Source organism: Lissotriton helveticus, chromosome 1_2, assembly GCF_964261635.1.
Source record: "Lissotriton helveticus chromosome 1_2, aLisHel1.1, whole genome shotgun sequence".
In the NCBI taxonomy this organism is placed as follows: domain Eukaryota; kingdom Metazoa; phylum Chordata; class Amphibia; order Caudata; family Salamandridae; genus Lissotriton; species Lissotriton helveticus.
The window spans coordinates 61,384,108-61,402,096 of NC_136058.1; the positions used below are offsets into that span (position 1 = coordinate 61,384,108).

The 17,989-nt window shown below is 50.4% G+C and overlaps 1 protein-coding gene across 1 annotated transcript in view; it reads left to right on the top strand.

Moving 5' to 3' along the window:
* The window catches only part of LRRC40 (leucine rich repeat containing 40), a 440,314-nt gene that overhangs the window by 419,845 nt on the left and 2,480 nt on the right, over nucleotides 1-17,989 (top strand). The window contains exon 14 of the mRNA XM_078668782.1: nucleotides 17,221-17,406. Within this exon, the coding sequence (XP_078524908.1) occupies nucleotides 17,221-17,406 (186 nt within the window). The remainder of the gene's footprint in view (nucleotides 1-17,220; nucleotides 17,407-17,989) is intronic.

The window sequence follows — 17,989 nt, forward strand, 5'->3', positions numbered from 1 at the left end:
CTTCATCCAGTTCTTCTAACAGGACTTCGAAGGCCGTATTGCCTTTTCGACCTCTAGGCCCCGACGAGCGTCGACAATGGAACGGAGCCCATTCAAGAGATGCCCCGTCTGCAACTCCAAATACCCTCACATCGATGTGCACCCGGTGTGCAATAAGTGCCTATCCCCGGACCACGACGAGGCCAGCTGTATGGCCTGTTCCAAGTTCCGGTCGAAGAACACGCTTCGGCTTCGACGCGCCGCGTGACAGTCGGCCCAGCAGACAGCGCCAGACTCAGAAGATATCTTCGAGGCAGACGACGTCGAGGGAGCCGATCAGGAGGATCCTGAACAGCAGTCGGACCCTGCATCGGAGCACGACTCACATTATAGTGTGGACGAATAACAAGACTACGTCCATGAGGAAGACATCGTCGAGGTAGGAGACGACGCAGAAGCCATCGGAGCCGTCGATGACGACTCAAGCGATGAGCAAGGCCCGTCTTCAAACGCGGGGCCCAATACTGACCCTATACTCTCTAAGGCTCAGGTCGAGGCATCGCCGGAAGGCCTTAGCCAAGATATTTACCCACATTCTATAGCCCCGTGTCCAGGCCCGGCTAAGAATACTTCTACAGAGCCATCGGTCGATCAGCCACTTTCAGCGGCAAAACCGAAACCGACAGCAACTGTATCGAAACAGAAACTGCTGAAGGCAGTCCTCGGATCGACAGCCTCGGATTCGTCGGCTCCAGCCCAATCTAAAAGTGTCATCAACCCTTCGGGGTCACAAGGGGACGTCGACCCGAAACACGGGACGCCGAAACCTGTCTCCGCCGTCAAGCACGTCGCGCTGACGCTGTCGACGTCCGCGCCCAAACATGGCGACACTGGCAAAGGACTCAAGGCTAGGAGGACTGTCGAACCAAAACTTCCAGCCTCAGCGCCGATATCCAGCAAGGCCGTCGAGTCGAAAAGTGCACCCGACCCGAAAGAGCACGTCGCGTCCAAGCAGAAAGGCGTACCTGTTGCGCACCGACAGCTCGAATCGACGCAGGGCCGCAAGCAGCCCAGTGATCCTACAAAGTTGGTCGGATCGAAGACGGCAACACCCTCAAAAAAGGTCGGTTCGTCTCCACTTACACAACCTATTAAATATGGACTGCCCCCCAGCGCTCGACCAAAAACCCTCGAGCCACAAAAAGGCAGCGACACTACCAAGAAAGTGTCGGCAGTTTCAAGGAGTCAGTCCGCTGAAGAGGAGGTGATGTTCCAACCACCCTCCTATGACAATCAGTCAAAACTGTTCATCGACTCGGATACGGGTAGACTCACCATTTACAAACGGAAAATACTTCCAGAAACTCCTTTGGAGTCATACAAAATCCCTCTAAAAAGGAAAAGAGACTCGGCAACCTCACCTGTTCGTTCTGAGCCTGTGGAGTCCTGTGAACAAGACTATTCCTATTCGCCCACACGCACCTATGAGGACATAGGGGAGGGATACAATGAAGATGAGTTCAATTATCCTGCTGACACAGATCAGGATGAACAGCAAACCTGGACTGACCCTGTTGACCCTGGTGAGCCACACACCACGCCTGACACCCAGTCCTATACCATCAAAACCGCGCCTACTGAAGATACTGCTACGTTTAACGCTTTAATTGAAAGGGCAGCCAAAAACCATGATGTGGACATGCATGCTGACCCAGTGGAGGAGGACTTTTTGTTTGATACTTTCTTGACTCCTGAAAGATCAGTAAAAACATTGCCTATGCTGAAGGGTGTCCTTAAACATGCTACTGACATCTTCAAGGAGACCACAAGGGCACGGGGTGTAAACCCAAGGATTGAAAAGAAGTACCGGCCTGCACCTGTAGACCCTATGTACATCAAAGGCCAGCTCCTGTTGGATTCCCTCGTGGTGGCTAATCCTCGAAAAAGGGCAAACTCTCGAACCAGTGGTGATGCTCCCCCTCCGGACAAAGAATCCAAAATCTTTGAAGCATCTGGCAAGCGAGTGGCGGCTCAAGCAGCAAATATTTGGAGGATCTCCAATACACAGGCCCTATTAGCCAGATATGATAGGGCGCATTACGACACGTTAGAGCAGCTACTGCAACACCTGCCTGAGGCTTATGAGGAGGGAGCAGAAATGCTGATACAAGAGGGAAAATTAATTTCAAATGCGTCCATCAAGTGTGCACTAGATGCAGCAGACACGGCAGCTAGAGCCATAAACACAAGTGTAATGCTTAGAAGGCAAGCCTGGCTACGTATCTCTGGCTTTAAGCCAGAGATACAAACTACTTTACTCAACCAGCCGGTTAACCCTAACTTTCTCTTTGGTCCTAATGTAGACACCACCCTTGAGAAAATTAAAAAAGACACTGAAACAGTAAAATCCATGGGGGCTCTGCAGTCACAACAGTTCAGGGGCGGTTCCTTTCGTCGCTCCGGTAACAGGAGAGCCTCCAGAGGTCAAGCATCACAGCAAGCCCAGTACAACAGAGGGGGCTCGCAGACCACCTATAACAAAAACAATAGGGGTGGCTATCGTGGGAACAGCACCAAAGGCAGAGGACGCGGAAATAATAATACCAGATCCTCCGCCACCAATAAACAGTGACGTCTTGTCACTGCCCCCCCGACCATATAACACCAGTCGGGGGGAGACTTCAGCAGTTCCTGCCAGTCTGGGAAGGCATAACCACAGACAGGTGGGTGAGAGACCTTATCCAATACGGCTATTGTCTAGAACTAACCTCCACTCCACCCAACATACCCCCAAGGCACCGTCCTATGTCCGCAGAGCACATGCACTTATTGCAGCAAGAAGTACTCTGCATGCTGCAAAAAGGGGCCATAGAACTTGTGCATTTAAATCAGCAGGGTACAGGGGTGTACTCACTGTACTTCTTACTCCCAAAAAAGGACAGGTCTCTCAGGCCCATTCTAGACCTCAGGCCTCAGACCCCTGAACCAGTACATCTTGTCAGAACATTTTCACATGCTGACTTTACATCAAGTTCTACCATTGCTCAGTCAGGGGGACTTCCTAGCAACCCTCGACCTGAAAGACGCATATTTCCACATCCCCATTCACCCAGGACACAGGAAATATCTCAGGTTCACCATAAACAACCAGCATTACCAGTTCAAGGTCCTGCCTTTCGGGGTCACTACTGCCCCCAGGGTGTTCACCAAGTGCTTAGCGACAGTGGTGGCGCATCTTCGGAGACAACACATCCATGTCTATCCTTATCTGGACGACTGGCTTGTTCAGGCAAAGTCAGCCCAGCAATGTGCCAGCCACATGTCCCGCACAATTCCCCTCCTACACAGTCTAGGATTTTCATTAAATTACCCAAAATCACACCTTCAGCCCGCACATGTACAACAGTACCTGGGTGCGACAATCAACACTCTGTCAGCGACAGCACACCCAAACTCTGCCAGAGTCAACAGCATGCAATTGCTCATTCAAAAATTCAAGCCCCAACACTCGCTCCCAACGCAGGTATTCATGCAGCTAATAGGTATGATGGCCTCCTGCATCTTTATAGTTCCTCACGCAAGGCTACACATGCGTCCGCTTCAGGAGTGCTTAGCACGGCAGTGGAACCAGGCTCAAGGACATCTGAAAGACCTAGTGTTGGTGACCGGTCGTGCATACAACTCTCTGCATTGGTGGAACACACAAAACCTTTGCAGGGGACAACCGTTCCAAGAGCCTGTACCACAGATAGTGCTGACAACGGACGCATCTCTCCAGGGTTGGGGAGCGCATGTCCTCCATTATACAGTGCAGGGACTATGGACAGCGCTGCAGCAAAAGATGCATATCAACCTATTGGAGCTCATGGCAATTTTCATGGCAATGAAGGCCTTCAGACTGCATCTGTGCAACAAAGTCGTGCTGATCCGGGCGGACAACATGACTGCCATGTATTACATCCAGAAGCAGGGAGGCACGCACTCTCCACAATTGTCCCATATAGCCCAGAGCATGTGGAAGTGGGCCATTCAACGGAACATGTTCTCATGGCGGAACATCTCCCAGGCAAAGACAACCAGATGGCGAACCTGCTCAGCAGGCACAGCCACCAGATGCACGAGTGGAAGATACACCCCTCAGTGCTCCAACCATATTTCCAGCAGTGGGGTCATCCAGAGATAGACCTATTCGCCACAAAGGAAAACGCAAAATGCCAAACCTTCGCCGCCAGGTTCCCACACCCACGTCTCAGGGCAATGCGATATGGATGAACTGGTCAGGCAGATTTGCGTACGCTTTTCCTCCAGGACCGCTCATACCGCTAGTGGCACGCAAACTGCGGCAGCACTCCATGACGCTCATCCTAGTTGCTCCAACGTGGGCACAGAAAGCGTGGGCACGGCAAGCGTGGTACACCACGTTACTAGAACTTTCAGTGGTGCCTCACCAACGGCTGCGACTCAAGCCCAGTCTCCTCACTCAGAACCGTGGAGACATTCAGCACCCAGATCCGCACAGTTGAGCCTTGCAATATGGCTCCTGAGGTCATAGTTTGGCTACTTCAACCTGCCCCCTGACTGTATGAACATCATCAAGGAGGCAAGAAGACCTACAACCAGGGCATGCTATGAGGCCAAATGGAAGCGATTTGTCATTTACTGTTCTCATAATGACATAAATCTGCTAGATGCATCCACGCAAAACATTATATGTTATTTGTTGCACCTATACAGATGCAATCTGGCATATAGTTCCATTAGAATACATTTGGCCGCAATGGCAGCTTATCTTCAGAACAGACAGCATCTTTCTCTTTTTAGAGTGCCAGCCATTAAAGCTTTTATGGAAGGGCTCAAAAGTGTGATTCCTCCCAGACACCCTCCTTCACCTGTCTGGAATCTAAACATAGTTCTCACCAGGCTAATGGGACCACCCTTTGAACCTCTTCACTCTTGTGAGATAGTTTCTCACATGGAAAGTGGCTTTTCTAGTGGCAATCACATCACTAAGGAGAGTTAGTGAGCTTCAAGCCCTAACTATTCAAGAGCCATTCATACAGATTCATGCTAATCGGGTGGTGCTGCGTACCAACCCCAAATTCATGCCTAAGGTGGTGTCGCAGTTCCACATTAACCAAACCATAGAACTGCCCGTTTTCTTCCCAAATCCAGACTCGGTGGCAGACAGAGCACTGCACACGCTAGATGTTAAAAGAGCTCTCCTGTATTACATAGACAGGACAAAGGATTTCAGGAAAACTAAGCAACTGTTTGTTGCCTTCTCTCCACAACACAAAGGCAACCCCATTTCCAAGTCCGGTATAGCCAGATGGATTGTTAAGTGCATACAAATCTGTTATCAAAAAGCTTAACGCACATTAACAGTTTCCTCAAGAGCGCATTCCACACGCAAGTTAGGGGCATCCATGGCTTTCCTAGGTAACATTCCTCTAGAGGATATATGTAGAGCAGCCACATGGAACATACACACATTCACCAAACACTACTGCGTGGATATACACTCCAAACAGCAAGCTGCTGTAGGTCAGGCTGTTCTCAGAGCTCTTTTTCAGACTGCTGCAGCTGGCACGGGCAACCGCCGCTAAGGAGGATACTGCTATTTATTCTATGCACAGATATAAATTCAGCAGCCCACATGCCTCGAACTGAATATGCTACTTACCAGTATGCATCTGTTCTTGGCATGTAGGGCTGCTGACATTTATATCGGCCAAGTGAGCAAGGGACTCACGTCTGAGCATACCCTGCCACACTTAGGGCGACTTGTTCACTTGGCCACTGGATTCAAGATAGCCTGGCTGATGAGGATTATGAATCCGAAACCGGTCCCAGGATGCTTGTTTCCGGTCCAGGGAAGACATGGCTTGGCAGTTCGGGCTGGACTGTTCCCATGAGGTACAGGGTCAGACTGATTTGCATATAGCCATGTCTGAACTGGGGTGGCTGAGTGAACTAAAGAATGGTGATGGATTAAACCCAGATCAGTTGACTGGGGGTGAGTGTTTGATTTGTTCAAACGCTCCGTCCATCATCCCCTTTTGTATCGCTTTGTTCGCCCTAAGTGTGGCAGGGTATGCTCAGACGTGAGTCCCTTGTTCACTTGGCCACTGGATTCAAGATAGCCTGGCTGATGAGGATTATGAATCCGAAACCGGTCCCAGGATGCTTGTTTCCGGTCCAGGGAAGACATGGCTTGGCAGTTCGGGCTGGACTGTTCCCATGAGGCACAGGGTCAGACTGATTTGCATACAGCCATGTCTGAACTGGGGTGGCTGAGTGAACTAAAGAATGGTGATCGATTAAACCCAGATCAGTTGACTGGGGGTGAGTGTTTGATTTGTTCAAACGCTCCGTCCATCATCCCCTTTTGTATCACTTTGTTCGCCCTAAGTGTGGCAGGGTATGCTCAGACGTGAGTCCCTTTTTCACTTGGCCACTGGATTCAAGATAGCCTGGCTGATGAGGATTATGAATCCGAAACTGGTCCCAGGATGCTTGTTTCCGGTCCAGGGAAGACCTGGCTTGGCAGTTCGGGCCGGACTGTTCCCATGAGGCACAAGGTCAGACTGATTTGCATATAGCCATGTCTGAACTGGGGTGGCTGAGTGAACTAAAGAATGGTGATGGATTAAACCCAGATCAGTTGACTGGGGGTGAGTGTTTAATTTGTTCAAATGCTCCGTCCATCATCCCCTTTTGTATCGCTTTGTTCGCACTAAGTGTGGCAGGGTATGCTCAGACGTGAGTCCCTTGTTCACTTGGCCATTGGATTCAAGATATCCTGGCTGATGAGGATTATGAATCCGAAACCTGTCCCAGGATGCTTGTTTCCGGTCCAAGGAAGACATGGCTTGGCAGTTTGGGCTGGACTGTTCCCATGAGGCACAGGGTCAGACTGATTTGCATATACCCATGTCTGAACTGCGGTGGCTGAGTGAACTAAAGAATGGTGATGGATTAAACCCAGATCAGTTGACTGGGGGTGAGTGTTTGATTTGTTCAAACGCTCCGTCCATCATCCCCTTTTGTATCGCTTTGTTCGCCCTAAGTGTGGCAGGGTATGCTCAGACGTGAGTCCCTTGTTCACTTGGCCACTGGATTCAAGATAGCCTGGCTGATGAGGATTATGAATCCGAAACCGGTCCCAGGATGCTTGTTTCCGGTCCAGGGAAGACATGGCTTGGCAGTACGGGCTGGACTGTTCCCATGAGGCACAGGGTCAGACTGATTTGCATATAGCCATGTCTGAACTGAGGTGGCTGAGTGAACTAAAGTTGACTGGGGGTGAGTGTTTGATTTGTTCAAACCCTCCGTCCATCATCCCCTTTTGTATCGCCTGGCATATTTAGTCTGCCATCTTGAGCAGCGGATAGGGCTGTTGTTGGCCAATCTCATGTGTACGGTTTCTTATAAACAAACAAGCTTCTAGCACGACATGTTCAGGAGTTATGCCGAATGTGGGCCAGTGGCAAGCTAATCTGAAGGAGATAATTAGATCGTTACCATTAGAATTACCTCCCGGCATCAGACTGGATCTGGAGAATTTTTTCTGCAGCAGTACCCCTGTTAGGTGCGTCGGTCGACTCGTGTTCGTCGTTGACATCGTGGTCGCCGGAATGACGTCGCCGTATCTACTTAGATGCTGCCCTCGTGCGCTGACTTCAGGTCTTTCTTTTTCCACACCAGCCAGCGCAGATTCAGAGAGAGTGGTACCTCCAGTCACTTTTTGACTGACATTTTTTGCGACTTTTGTTGTCTCCCTTTTTGAGTTTATTGACTCCTGGCGCACGCAGGGATGTCCAGTTGTCCTCGGCCCGGCTTCAAGGCTTACGACACCTGTCGCAAGCTGATGTTTGTTACGGACCCGCACCGCGTGAACCTGTGGTGCCTGGAGCGCAACCATGATCCCAAGTGGTGCTCCAACTACCGTACCATGAATCCGAAGTCTTTTGCGGGAGCGGTCCCGAAAGCTGAGAGCCTCAAGGGTCAACTCTGAGTTTCCCTTCCTTTCCAGGACCCGGAGCAACCCCTGCCCAGCTTCGGAGTTTCTACAAAGCGAAGCATGCCATCTTTGGGCAGCCCGACTCCACCGGTGCGCCCTCAGGCCCTTGAACTCGGCTGGGGCCCTGGGCCTCCGACACTAGCGGCTCTAGCCCCGGCACCACAGGGTACCCTTGGATCCAGGCCTGGATCTGGATCGGAGACGTTCGACCTTGTAATACCTCCCCCGGCACCGATTCCACCAGCACCATGTCCGCAGCTGATGCCGGTTGTCCCCCCAGCCGGCGTCGACTCCGGCCTCGACCCTGACTTGGACACGGAGCTGGACCGACGTCGACCGACGCCGGATCTGGCGGCGAGTAGTACTTTTGTACCTCTGTCCTACCCTGGCATTCCCTATAGGCCAGATTGGCAGCTAGAGGAGGACTGGGAGGGGTCTGTAGACCCTTTAACTGACCAGTTGGATGAACCGGACTGGAGAGAGGAGTTGGGGGAAGCCAGGGATCTGGATACCTCCCCAGACCTTGGCATGCTGTCTCCTCCTTTCGTGGCTATGGAGGAGGGTGCTTCTGACGCAGTGTTGTTGCGTAGGGCGGCAGACGCTTCCCACCTCTAGCTACCTACGGTGACAGTCAGGACAAATCTCTTGACGGAGGTGCTTTAATCAGCAGCAGCCTCTTCGGGCCCCTGCTGCCTTTTAATGAGGCTCTTACTGACATCCTTTTGGGCACCTGGTCCAGGCCCAACACAGGAGCTCCTGTGGATAGGATGATTGCTCGACAACACCGCCCGGCTCAGATCCTCTTTCCTCTCCCAACACCCTACCCCGGAGAGCTTGGTGGTCAGAGCCTCTACATCCAAAGGCGCATTCCCTAACGCACCACCTGATAGGGAATCCATAGAGCTGGACCATCTTGGGAAGATGATGTTTTCTTCCTCTAGCTTGGGACTGCGGTCGAAAAACACTACATGTCTGTTGGGCCGTTACTCCCACTCTGTGTGGGATACGGTAGCGCTGGTGCTGTCACAGTGCCCGGAGGTGGCCTGGGCCGTGCTCTCCCGTGCAGTCGCCGAGGGAAGAGACTCAGCTAAGTTTACCATTAGATGTGGACCGGACACCGCCGACTCGCTAGGCAGGATGATTTCAACGTCGGTAGCCCTTTGACACTACGCGTGGCTGAAGTTGACTGTTTTTTCCGGGGATGTCCAGGGTACCTTGCTGGACATGCCTTTTGATGGCCGTCGCCTCTTCGGTGACAAAGCAGACAATGCGCTAGAACGCTTCAAGGTCTTCCGGGCAACGGCCAGGTCCATGGGCCTCTACACCCCCCCCCCCTGCGCAGTCTGCCAGTCTGCTTTTCCCCCCTTTTGTGGATATGGAAGGGGAGCCCCACCATGTTCCGCCCAGATCCAAAGGCTGGCGCAAGCTGTCCAGCCCCTGCACGACTGGGGACGAGGGACCCACCGCCCTGTGTCTGGGGGCCAGTGAGCAGACCAGTCTGCAGTAGCCTCTAAACCCTCCTAGACCGACCTTTCAGGGCCACCACTCGCCAGTGCACGGCAGGATTCGCCATCACCTCCCCAATTGGCGCACCATCACGTCAGACAGGTGGGTATTGCAGATAGTCCGAAGGGGCTACTCCCTCACCTTCGAGATTATCCCTCCATCCATGCCACCTCAGCACCATCGTATGTCATTGGATCATCTGGCCCTTCTTCGATGGGAAGTTACGCTCTACTGGCCAAGGGAGCCATCAGGCGACTTTCTGCCCCAGAAGTAGGTCATGGTTGTTATTCCCACTACTTTCTGGTGCCCAAGAAGGACAAAGGCCTGTGTCTTAACTTGGATCTCAGAGAATGCCAACCGCTTCCTCTGAAGGAGGAGTTCAAAATGTTGGCGCTAGCTCAGGTCCACTTTCAGTTTACCGTGCTCCTCTTTGGCCTTACCAGCGCCCCTTGGATGTTCACGAATGTGATGCTGGGGGTCGTAGCTCATCTAATCAGATCAGGAGTTCCAGTCTTCCCCTATCTCGACGACTGGCTGTTTAAGGCGGGCTCGTCCCAGGCAGTCGTCTCCCACCTCCAGACTACGGCGGGCCTCCTGCACTCGCTGGGGTACACTATAAACGCGCCAAAGTCACACCTGATTCCCTCTCAGAAGCTCCTTTTCATTGGAGCGGTTCTGGACACGACACAGTTTCGGGTTTATCCTCCTGAGCAGCGAGTCTGGGATATTTGGACTGTGATTCCGATTTTTCAGCCTCTATCCTGGGTTTCAGTCAGAATTACCCTGAGGCTGCTGGGCCTCATGGCCTCTTGCATCCTGCTAGTAGATCATGACAGGTGTCATATGCAGGCTCTGCAGTGGGACCTGAAGTTCCAGTGGGACCAGCATCAGCGGAATCTGTCAGATTGCGTTCAGATCTTGGAGGGCACTGCACGACAATTGCAGTGGTGGCTGACGAACCAGGATTGAGTCACCGGCAGATCCCTCTCCCTTCCCTAACTAGAGTTCACAGTGGTGGTGGATGTATCACTTCTGGGGTGGTGCGGCCCCCACGGGAGGGGCGTAGATTAGGGGGCTCGGGTCTCCGGTGGAGACCGGGCTCCACATCAACCTTCTGTAGCTTCGGGCGATCTGTCTGGCACTAAAAGCATTCCTTCACTCTGTCCAGGGAAGAGTAGTGCAGGTGCTCACGGACAACACCACCGCCATGTGGTACTGCAACAAACAGGGCGAGGTGGGGTTGTGGACCCTATGTCAAGAGGCTCTCTGTCTCTGCACATGGCTGGAACATCAGTGCATATCCCTGGTGGTTCAACACCTGGCAGGTTCTCTGAACGCAAGAGCGGACGAACTCAGCCGCAGGTGCATAAAGGATCATGAATGGCGTCTTCACTCGGAGGTGGCAAAAGGGTCTCTTTCGGCAGTGGGGAGAGCCTTGGTTAGATCTATTCACCACCGAAGAGGACGTGCAATGTCAGCAATTCTGTGTGTTGGAATTTCCAAAGCAGCACTCGCTAGGCCACGCTTTTCGTCGCGAGTGGAGTTGCGGTCTTCTATATGCCTTTCCACGTATACCGCTTCTGCCCAGAGTGCTGAAGAAGATCAAGCGCAACTGGGCCCAAGTCATTCTTGTGGCTCCGGGTTGGGCACATAGTCTGGTATACCGAGCTGCTACACATGGCCATCGATCCTCTGATCAGACTGCCTCTTCGGGAGGATCTTTTTCTGTCGTAGCAGCAGGGGACGGTCCTCCACCCGAACCTGTCTAGCCTCCACCTCCTTGCATGGAGATTGAACGGCGGCAGTTGACGGCTTTTGACCTGCCTCCCGAAGTTTATTATGTTATCTTGACAGCCAGGCGTCCCTCCACTAAGACTGTATGCTACTGCAGATGGAACAAATTTGTGGCATGGTGCACAGCAAAGGCTGTTGATCCCCTTTCCACCCCTCTTTCTGAGGTTCTCTTGTTCCTTCTTTCTTTGGCCCAGCAGGGCTCTGCTCTGGGCACTCTAAAGGGCTACACCTCGGCCATTTAAGCCATTCTTAGGCTTCCTGATCAGCCTTCTCTTTTCAAGTCCCCTGTTGTAAATCGCTTCCTTAAGGTCATTACTCATCTTTTTCCTCCTGTTCCCTTCGTAATGCCCCGGTGGGACTTGGTTCTTACATATCATATGTATGCTTTCCCTTTGAGCTGCTACATAACTGTCCTCTCAGGCTGCTGACCTTAAAGACTACCTTTCTGGTGGCCATCACCTCTGTGCGCAGGTTGAGCGAGCTCCAAGCTCTTTCTTCTAAACCTCCTTTTCTGTCTGTTCATCTGGACAAAGTTGTACTTCAAACTCGTTCATCCTTTCTTCCCAAATTGGTTACTTCTTTCCACATTGGACGGACCATCACTTTGCCCACCTTCTTTCCGCCTCCGCATCCTTCCAAAGAAGAAGAGAGGCTATCCCATCTTGATCCAAAACGTGCGCTTTCATTTTATTTGGATCGCACAAAACAATTTCAGGTGGATGACCAGCTCTTTGTTGGCTATGTGGGCGCCAAAAAAGGTCAGGCCGTGCACAAACGGACCATCTGTAGATGGGTTGTTTTGTGTATCAAAGCTTGCTATTCCTGGTCCCCGGATACAAAGGACGTATGACTTGCAGTAAGGACGGACGGCTGCTATATTGGACAGTCGTCCCGTCACTCCCCACTGTGGTTATAAATGCCACACTCTTTCTGGGGACGGACGGCCGCTACTTCGGGCTGATGTCATCATAACTTTAATCGCGGGCTATTTATGTCGTACTTTCACATAGGTAAGCAGAACTACGGGCTGAGTATTTACAGACACCCGGACTAATGAGAATAGTTCCCATATTGGCTTTTGCAAGTTTTATTGAACAACTCTTCTGTTCAATATTTAAAAACTGAGATATGTGCGCCAAGACTTTGACTCATTAAGAAAGGCTTTTGACTATTGAAGATGTTTTCCTGACAACTCCTCACAATAGGTTGTTCTAGAGAACGAGTCTTGGAAATATTGGGACAACTTATTTTAAGACCCTCTTTGGACCGAGGAGATATTATTGAGCCCTGACGAAGTTCCAATGGAACGAAACACGTTGGCTGGGGTTTTAAAAGATTGAAAAGAATAAAGGACATTTTTTTGGGACATATTGGAAGCTTTCGTGAATCTTGTGCAGCGAGCTCCGGACTTGTTTTGCACAACCTATGGACTTTGAAATTGAGGTGCTTAACTTTGGTCAGCCGCACAGTTTGTTTCAAATAGCCATCTTTAAACATTGTGCTTTATTGTGCTATATAACTTCACAAAAAGCTTACAATTTTTTGTGAAGTTATATAGCACTACCTGCAAATTGTTTCAAGGTTTTATGATTAAATCAGTTTTTATTGATTTTTCTGCAATAAAAATAATACAAAACACCACTGCCCACCTAAATCCAGAGGCCGCATAGGCAACTGCATCTCCAGGGTCCAGTGATTCAGCTTCCTATAGAGTAGTATACAAGCGCTCTATTTCTGCTGCGATTCCCTACATCATGACACTCCCCGTTACCTGATGGATCTATAATCTCGGAGACCCGCTGGCATTATCCCTGGGTGCATAGACAGTGAGCGAGAAGGCGTCCCTGGTGCAGTATTTTTGTTTGGTGCGGAGTAACACCTGTTCTTCCACATGTACGTCTAGTGCCCCAAGCTGCTTCCTAGTTAAGGTGAGCTGCCTCCGGATTCTGTGAGAACCTGACTGCCTATGTGACTCCTCCAAAGCTTTTACTTGATCCTCTAAGGCAGCACGTTTCCTCTGTCTGTCTTTGTGTAATTTTCTGGCTATTGCTATAATGGCATCCCCGGACCACAGCTTTGAGTGTGTCCCACCGCAATGCCACGGTAGTGTGAGGAGTATCATTAGTCCTACAATACGACCCAATAACCTCCTGGAGTTCCTTAACAGTGGATTTATCAGCAGCTTGTGATTGAGGCGTCAGGTATGTGATCGTAGGCACAGTGTAGGTAGGTGTATGGTAAGGCGCTCAGGGTGTGGTCCGACAGGGCTACCACTCCGATATTGGTTTTTTGGACTGCCGGGGCTAGGGAACCAGTAACCAAAAAGTAATTTTTTCTATTGTATGTCTGCTGTTGTGGCTGAGAAAAAAGATTTAACTTTCATCACAGGGTTTTGAACCCTCCACACATCCACCAGGCCCGCCTCTGCAAGCCACTGTTGACCTGGGGAAGTGAAAGACCTCACCTGGCCCACCCGCTGGACTGTACAGTCCAGGAGGACATCTTCGGTCCTATTGCAATCTCCTTCGATCAGAACGTGGGCATTTTGGGAAGAGAGGACTTTCTCAATCGCCAGTTGGTTATATGTTTCTTGATAATCGTTGAGGGTGTAGAGACATTCAACAGTGAAGTCGTGATGACAAAGGAAACTTCGCAAGGCCAGCAATCGGCCTCGGTTTCAGAGTGAATCTGAAGAACTTGTTCCTGAATGTGTGTGGCCAAGAGGATTGCCACCCCGGCTTTCTTCCCAGGGCCCGAGGAGAAGTACTGTGTATTAACCATTAAGATTTCAGTCTGCCCCTGTCATGTCGGAGTAGGTAAGTTTCTTGTAGAAGACATATATTACTTTGGGAGTCTTTCATCAAGGTCAGTAGCGCCAAGTGCTTTCCTGGAGCATTGAGTCCCCAGACATTAAGACTCAGAATCTATACCATATTTACAGGGAGGGTAGAGTGGCTAGCCAAGCCAGAAACAAGGGCATGGCAAAAGAGACTCTCTCAGCGGTCAGGAGGCTTTGAGTGACTGGTGGTGAGTTCAACAAAAAAAGTGTCTGGGAGCATCCTAAGAGTTGGAGGCCAGTAAAACAGTTGGGGATAAACATTTCAATGTGTATAATCCAATATACTACTCGTTGAGGGTCCATGTCTCTGGCGAGAGTCCGGATTGGAGATTCAGGGGGATCACACGGGAGCCCCGCTGCATCCAGGGAAAGAAGAATTTAACTTTCCGGTTTGTGAAGGGGGTGTGAATCTGCAGCTGGACGGGCCTTGTTCACCAGTGTGGAGGTGGCCAGTCTCCCCAGACACGAGCGAGCCAGTTACTTCCACGAAGGGTGGATCTCTCTCCTACAGGCAACAAGAGATCTTCTCATTTTGCGTCAGAGAATGCTCGCTCTGTGTGAGGTGCTGCAGCAAGGCTGAGCGCTCCCTCTGGCCCTTAGCGACCAACGTTTACCATCCTTCTTCCGGGTGCTGTGGCAAGATGTTCTCACGATAAAAGGTGGTGGTGAGTGGGACTGTGGCTGCTGCATTAACTTCAGATCAGGTTTCTCCTGTTCCAGTCTCAAATGTAGAGAGGCCTTTTCCAGAGTGCAAATTGTGTGCGTTTCCCCATTCCATACAAAAATGAGGTGAAACAGGTGGCCCCACTTGTAGCAAATTCCCTTTCCTCAGAGGGATGTGGTAGCAGGTTTCAGGGCTCTGTATCTTTGGAGTGTGATAAGTGACAAGTCCTGGTAGATCCACAGTTGCACACCTTTGAATGCGATGGCACCTTTATCTCTTACACTAGGCATTATTATTTCCTCCTGGGGATTGTTGTGAACACATGTTAGTATGTCTTGGGGAGTCCCCGAGGTCCCAGAGGGGAGGCCAGCCCTGTGGTTACAGTCCAAAATAAGATCCTTATCTGTCAGTTCGTGGACTGTATGGGGAAAAAGGTGGAGGACATACTCCTCTAGGCGGCAGGCATCTGCCTACAAAGAAACCCCCTTTATACGGATGTTGGATCTCGGGACCTGTTTTCCAAGTCTTCGAAATGGTAGTTGAGATCTGGATTTTAGTCTTGAAGCTTTAAGATTTGGCGGTGGCTTCCTTTTAGTTCCTCCTTTCGGTGTTGTTTCCTTGCTCCAGCGTATCGATTAGTTGACCCAGTTCCCCCATTTCTCAACGGATTTCCTTGATGTTGCCAGCCACCTCTTGTTTCAGGGTCACTATATACTCTCGTAGCGTTAGAAGGATTGTTTCCATGAAACCTCGGGTCACAGGAGAGTAGTCTTCTGTATACTTCTTTTGAAGATCGTCCTGTACGCAGCACATGGGGGGGTTAAGGGTCCTTAATGACATCTCCTCGTTTTGATGAAAACTTCAATAGCAGGTCCTTAATGGATCTGTCCCTCTTGCCACGTTGGGTTTTTATTTCGATTAGATGGCTTCTCACACCTCTTGGCTGCTCTGGGGCCATGCAGGGTGTACGGGCTCCCCCTATTGCAGATCTTGTCCCCCAGGTCTCCTCCAACTTTAATACCCAGCTGGCTCAGGGTCACTGGCATTACCTCCTGACTGTAAAGCAGGCACACCAGAGCTCCTGTTAGCAAATCCCAGGCCACATCCTATTTTCCCAGTGGGCCCGCCTCCTCACCAAGTCTCGACTTCCCAGGCAAATGCCTCCGTATACCAGGCTCTCTCCCTCAGCCAGGCGTCCACCACCATAGAGGTGAGTGTACTGTGTCAGGGCCAACCACCAGGCAAATATTGCTTCACATGCAGACCTTTATCATTCAGGGAGCGATACATCCACTCATCCACTGTGGCCCACTGTGGCTCACCATTATCTCCGTGACCAGCACCAGTTTGTTCCTGACCCCACAGGACGCTGCCCCCACTGGTCAGGAGCCTATGGGAGGTGACTGGCCCCTTCGAAGAACATGCAGACTCTGCCCGTTCGTTTGGGGTGGGGGAGGCGCCTCTTCTGGCCTCCCTAGGGGTCCAAAGCACCACTGGTCACCAAGAACGCAGCCCGCCAGACACTCCAGTCAGTCAGTCGTGCGGGCTGCGGTCTCCTCAAGGGGACGTCATTCCCCAAGCGGGCTTCACTGCTCACGGAGGCCCATAGCAGAGTCCAGGTTGGTCATACAGGCCCCATAACAGTCCTCGCCGATAAATGTCCTCCAGCAAGGAGGTGGAGGGGGGAACAGTCAGCAAGTGCCCCTCAGCAATCAGGCTGCGGTCTCTCGGCCTCCGCTCACTTTCGTGCAGTCCTCCAACGGCCAAGTGCCCGCGCAAGAGCCAGGTCTCTCCGGCAGGCCAGGCGTAATGGCGGCCGCCGCCACCCCCACCACTAGGACGGGCTGTCCGACCGGAGCTCACCATAAGCCCCCCAGGTCTTCAGGGACTACTAGGGAAGCACGCCGCCTCCACTGTCCTTATCGCGCCTTGCAGCTGCTCCGCATCGGCGATAACGGCCCGTGCTGCTTACAGCCCTATTAATGCAGCAGAACTACCAAGGTCAGGTCATACATGGGCGCCATCTTGGACACGCCCTTGTTATACGGTTTTAATTTGCTGTAAGAAAACTTTGGACATGGCATTTTTACAGTAGCATTTTATAACCTGGCATAGTATTAAATTGTATGTTTTCACTTTTTTTCCAGTAATTATCAGACTGTAAAGTACTAATGAATTCACAGATAAAACATTATATTCCTGGTTCCATTTCAAGGCATAAACTGTCAAAATAAATTGAAATGATCAAATTCTTTAAAAACATTTGATCTATGACAGTGTCTTAGAGCAGGATTGTTTTTCTCTTAATTGAGATAGCTTCTAGTAGTGGCCTGAATGACGAGGTTCTTAAGTTTGTTAAAATGTTTTTTATTCTGGGTGATTCCTTCTTTTTGACATATATTTTCTTTTTTAAAGGTTTAAAACCTTTCCTGAAGTTCTTTATCGAATTTCAACTCTTGACACCATCCTGTTTAGCAACAATCACATTGGCTCTGTGGATCCTTTGCAACTTAAAAAGATGCCAAACCTTACCACTTTAGATCTACAGAATAATGACCTTCTCCAAGTGCCTCCAGAACTTGGAAACTGTGAAAACCTCCGGTAAGTGAGGGCCTCTAATTTGCCAAGGTTTTTTGTGTTGTATGTTTTACATGCTCCATTAAATTCTACAACTTGCAGTGAGGAACTCAATTAGCTTGTAATGGGGAAGATTAAAGTCAAGGTTTAATGTCCTGGATGCAAGTTGCCTCAAAGATTTAACAAGTTCAATACTTAAACTTTATTGGAACTAATGAGAAAGATGCATTAGACAGCCTAACACAGTTCACTGCAGCTAAAGAAATACAAACATTAATATAGACAAATAATATTCTAAAAATATTAGGAATGTATTCATAGACACTACATTCTATTAGTGGAATAAAGAGCGAAGTGTGTGTGGCTTGGCTTAAGATATGGTGATCATAGCGTAGCAGAAAAGCCTATTTGGGAATAGTAAACAGGAGGTATCCCTGTAGCTTTGGGCTCCAAGTAAAGGAGGAGGTAGGAAGAAGGGACTGTGAGAAGTCTAAAAGCAGAAAGAACAACTCTGACATCACACAGCTCAAGGAACCAGACTGCAAAAGTTAAGGTTATGCAGGTCCCAAGATAGCAACTGGGCAACATACTTGAATAGAGGGATTGC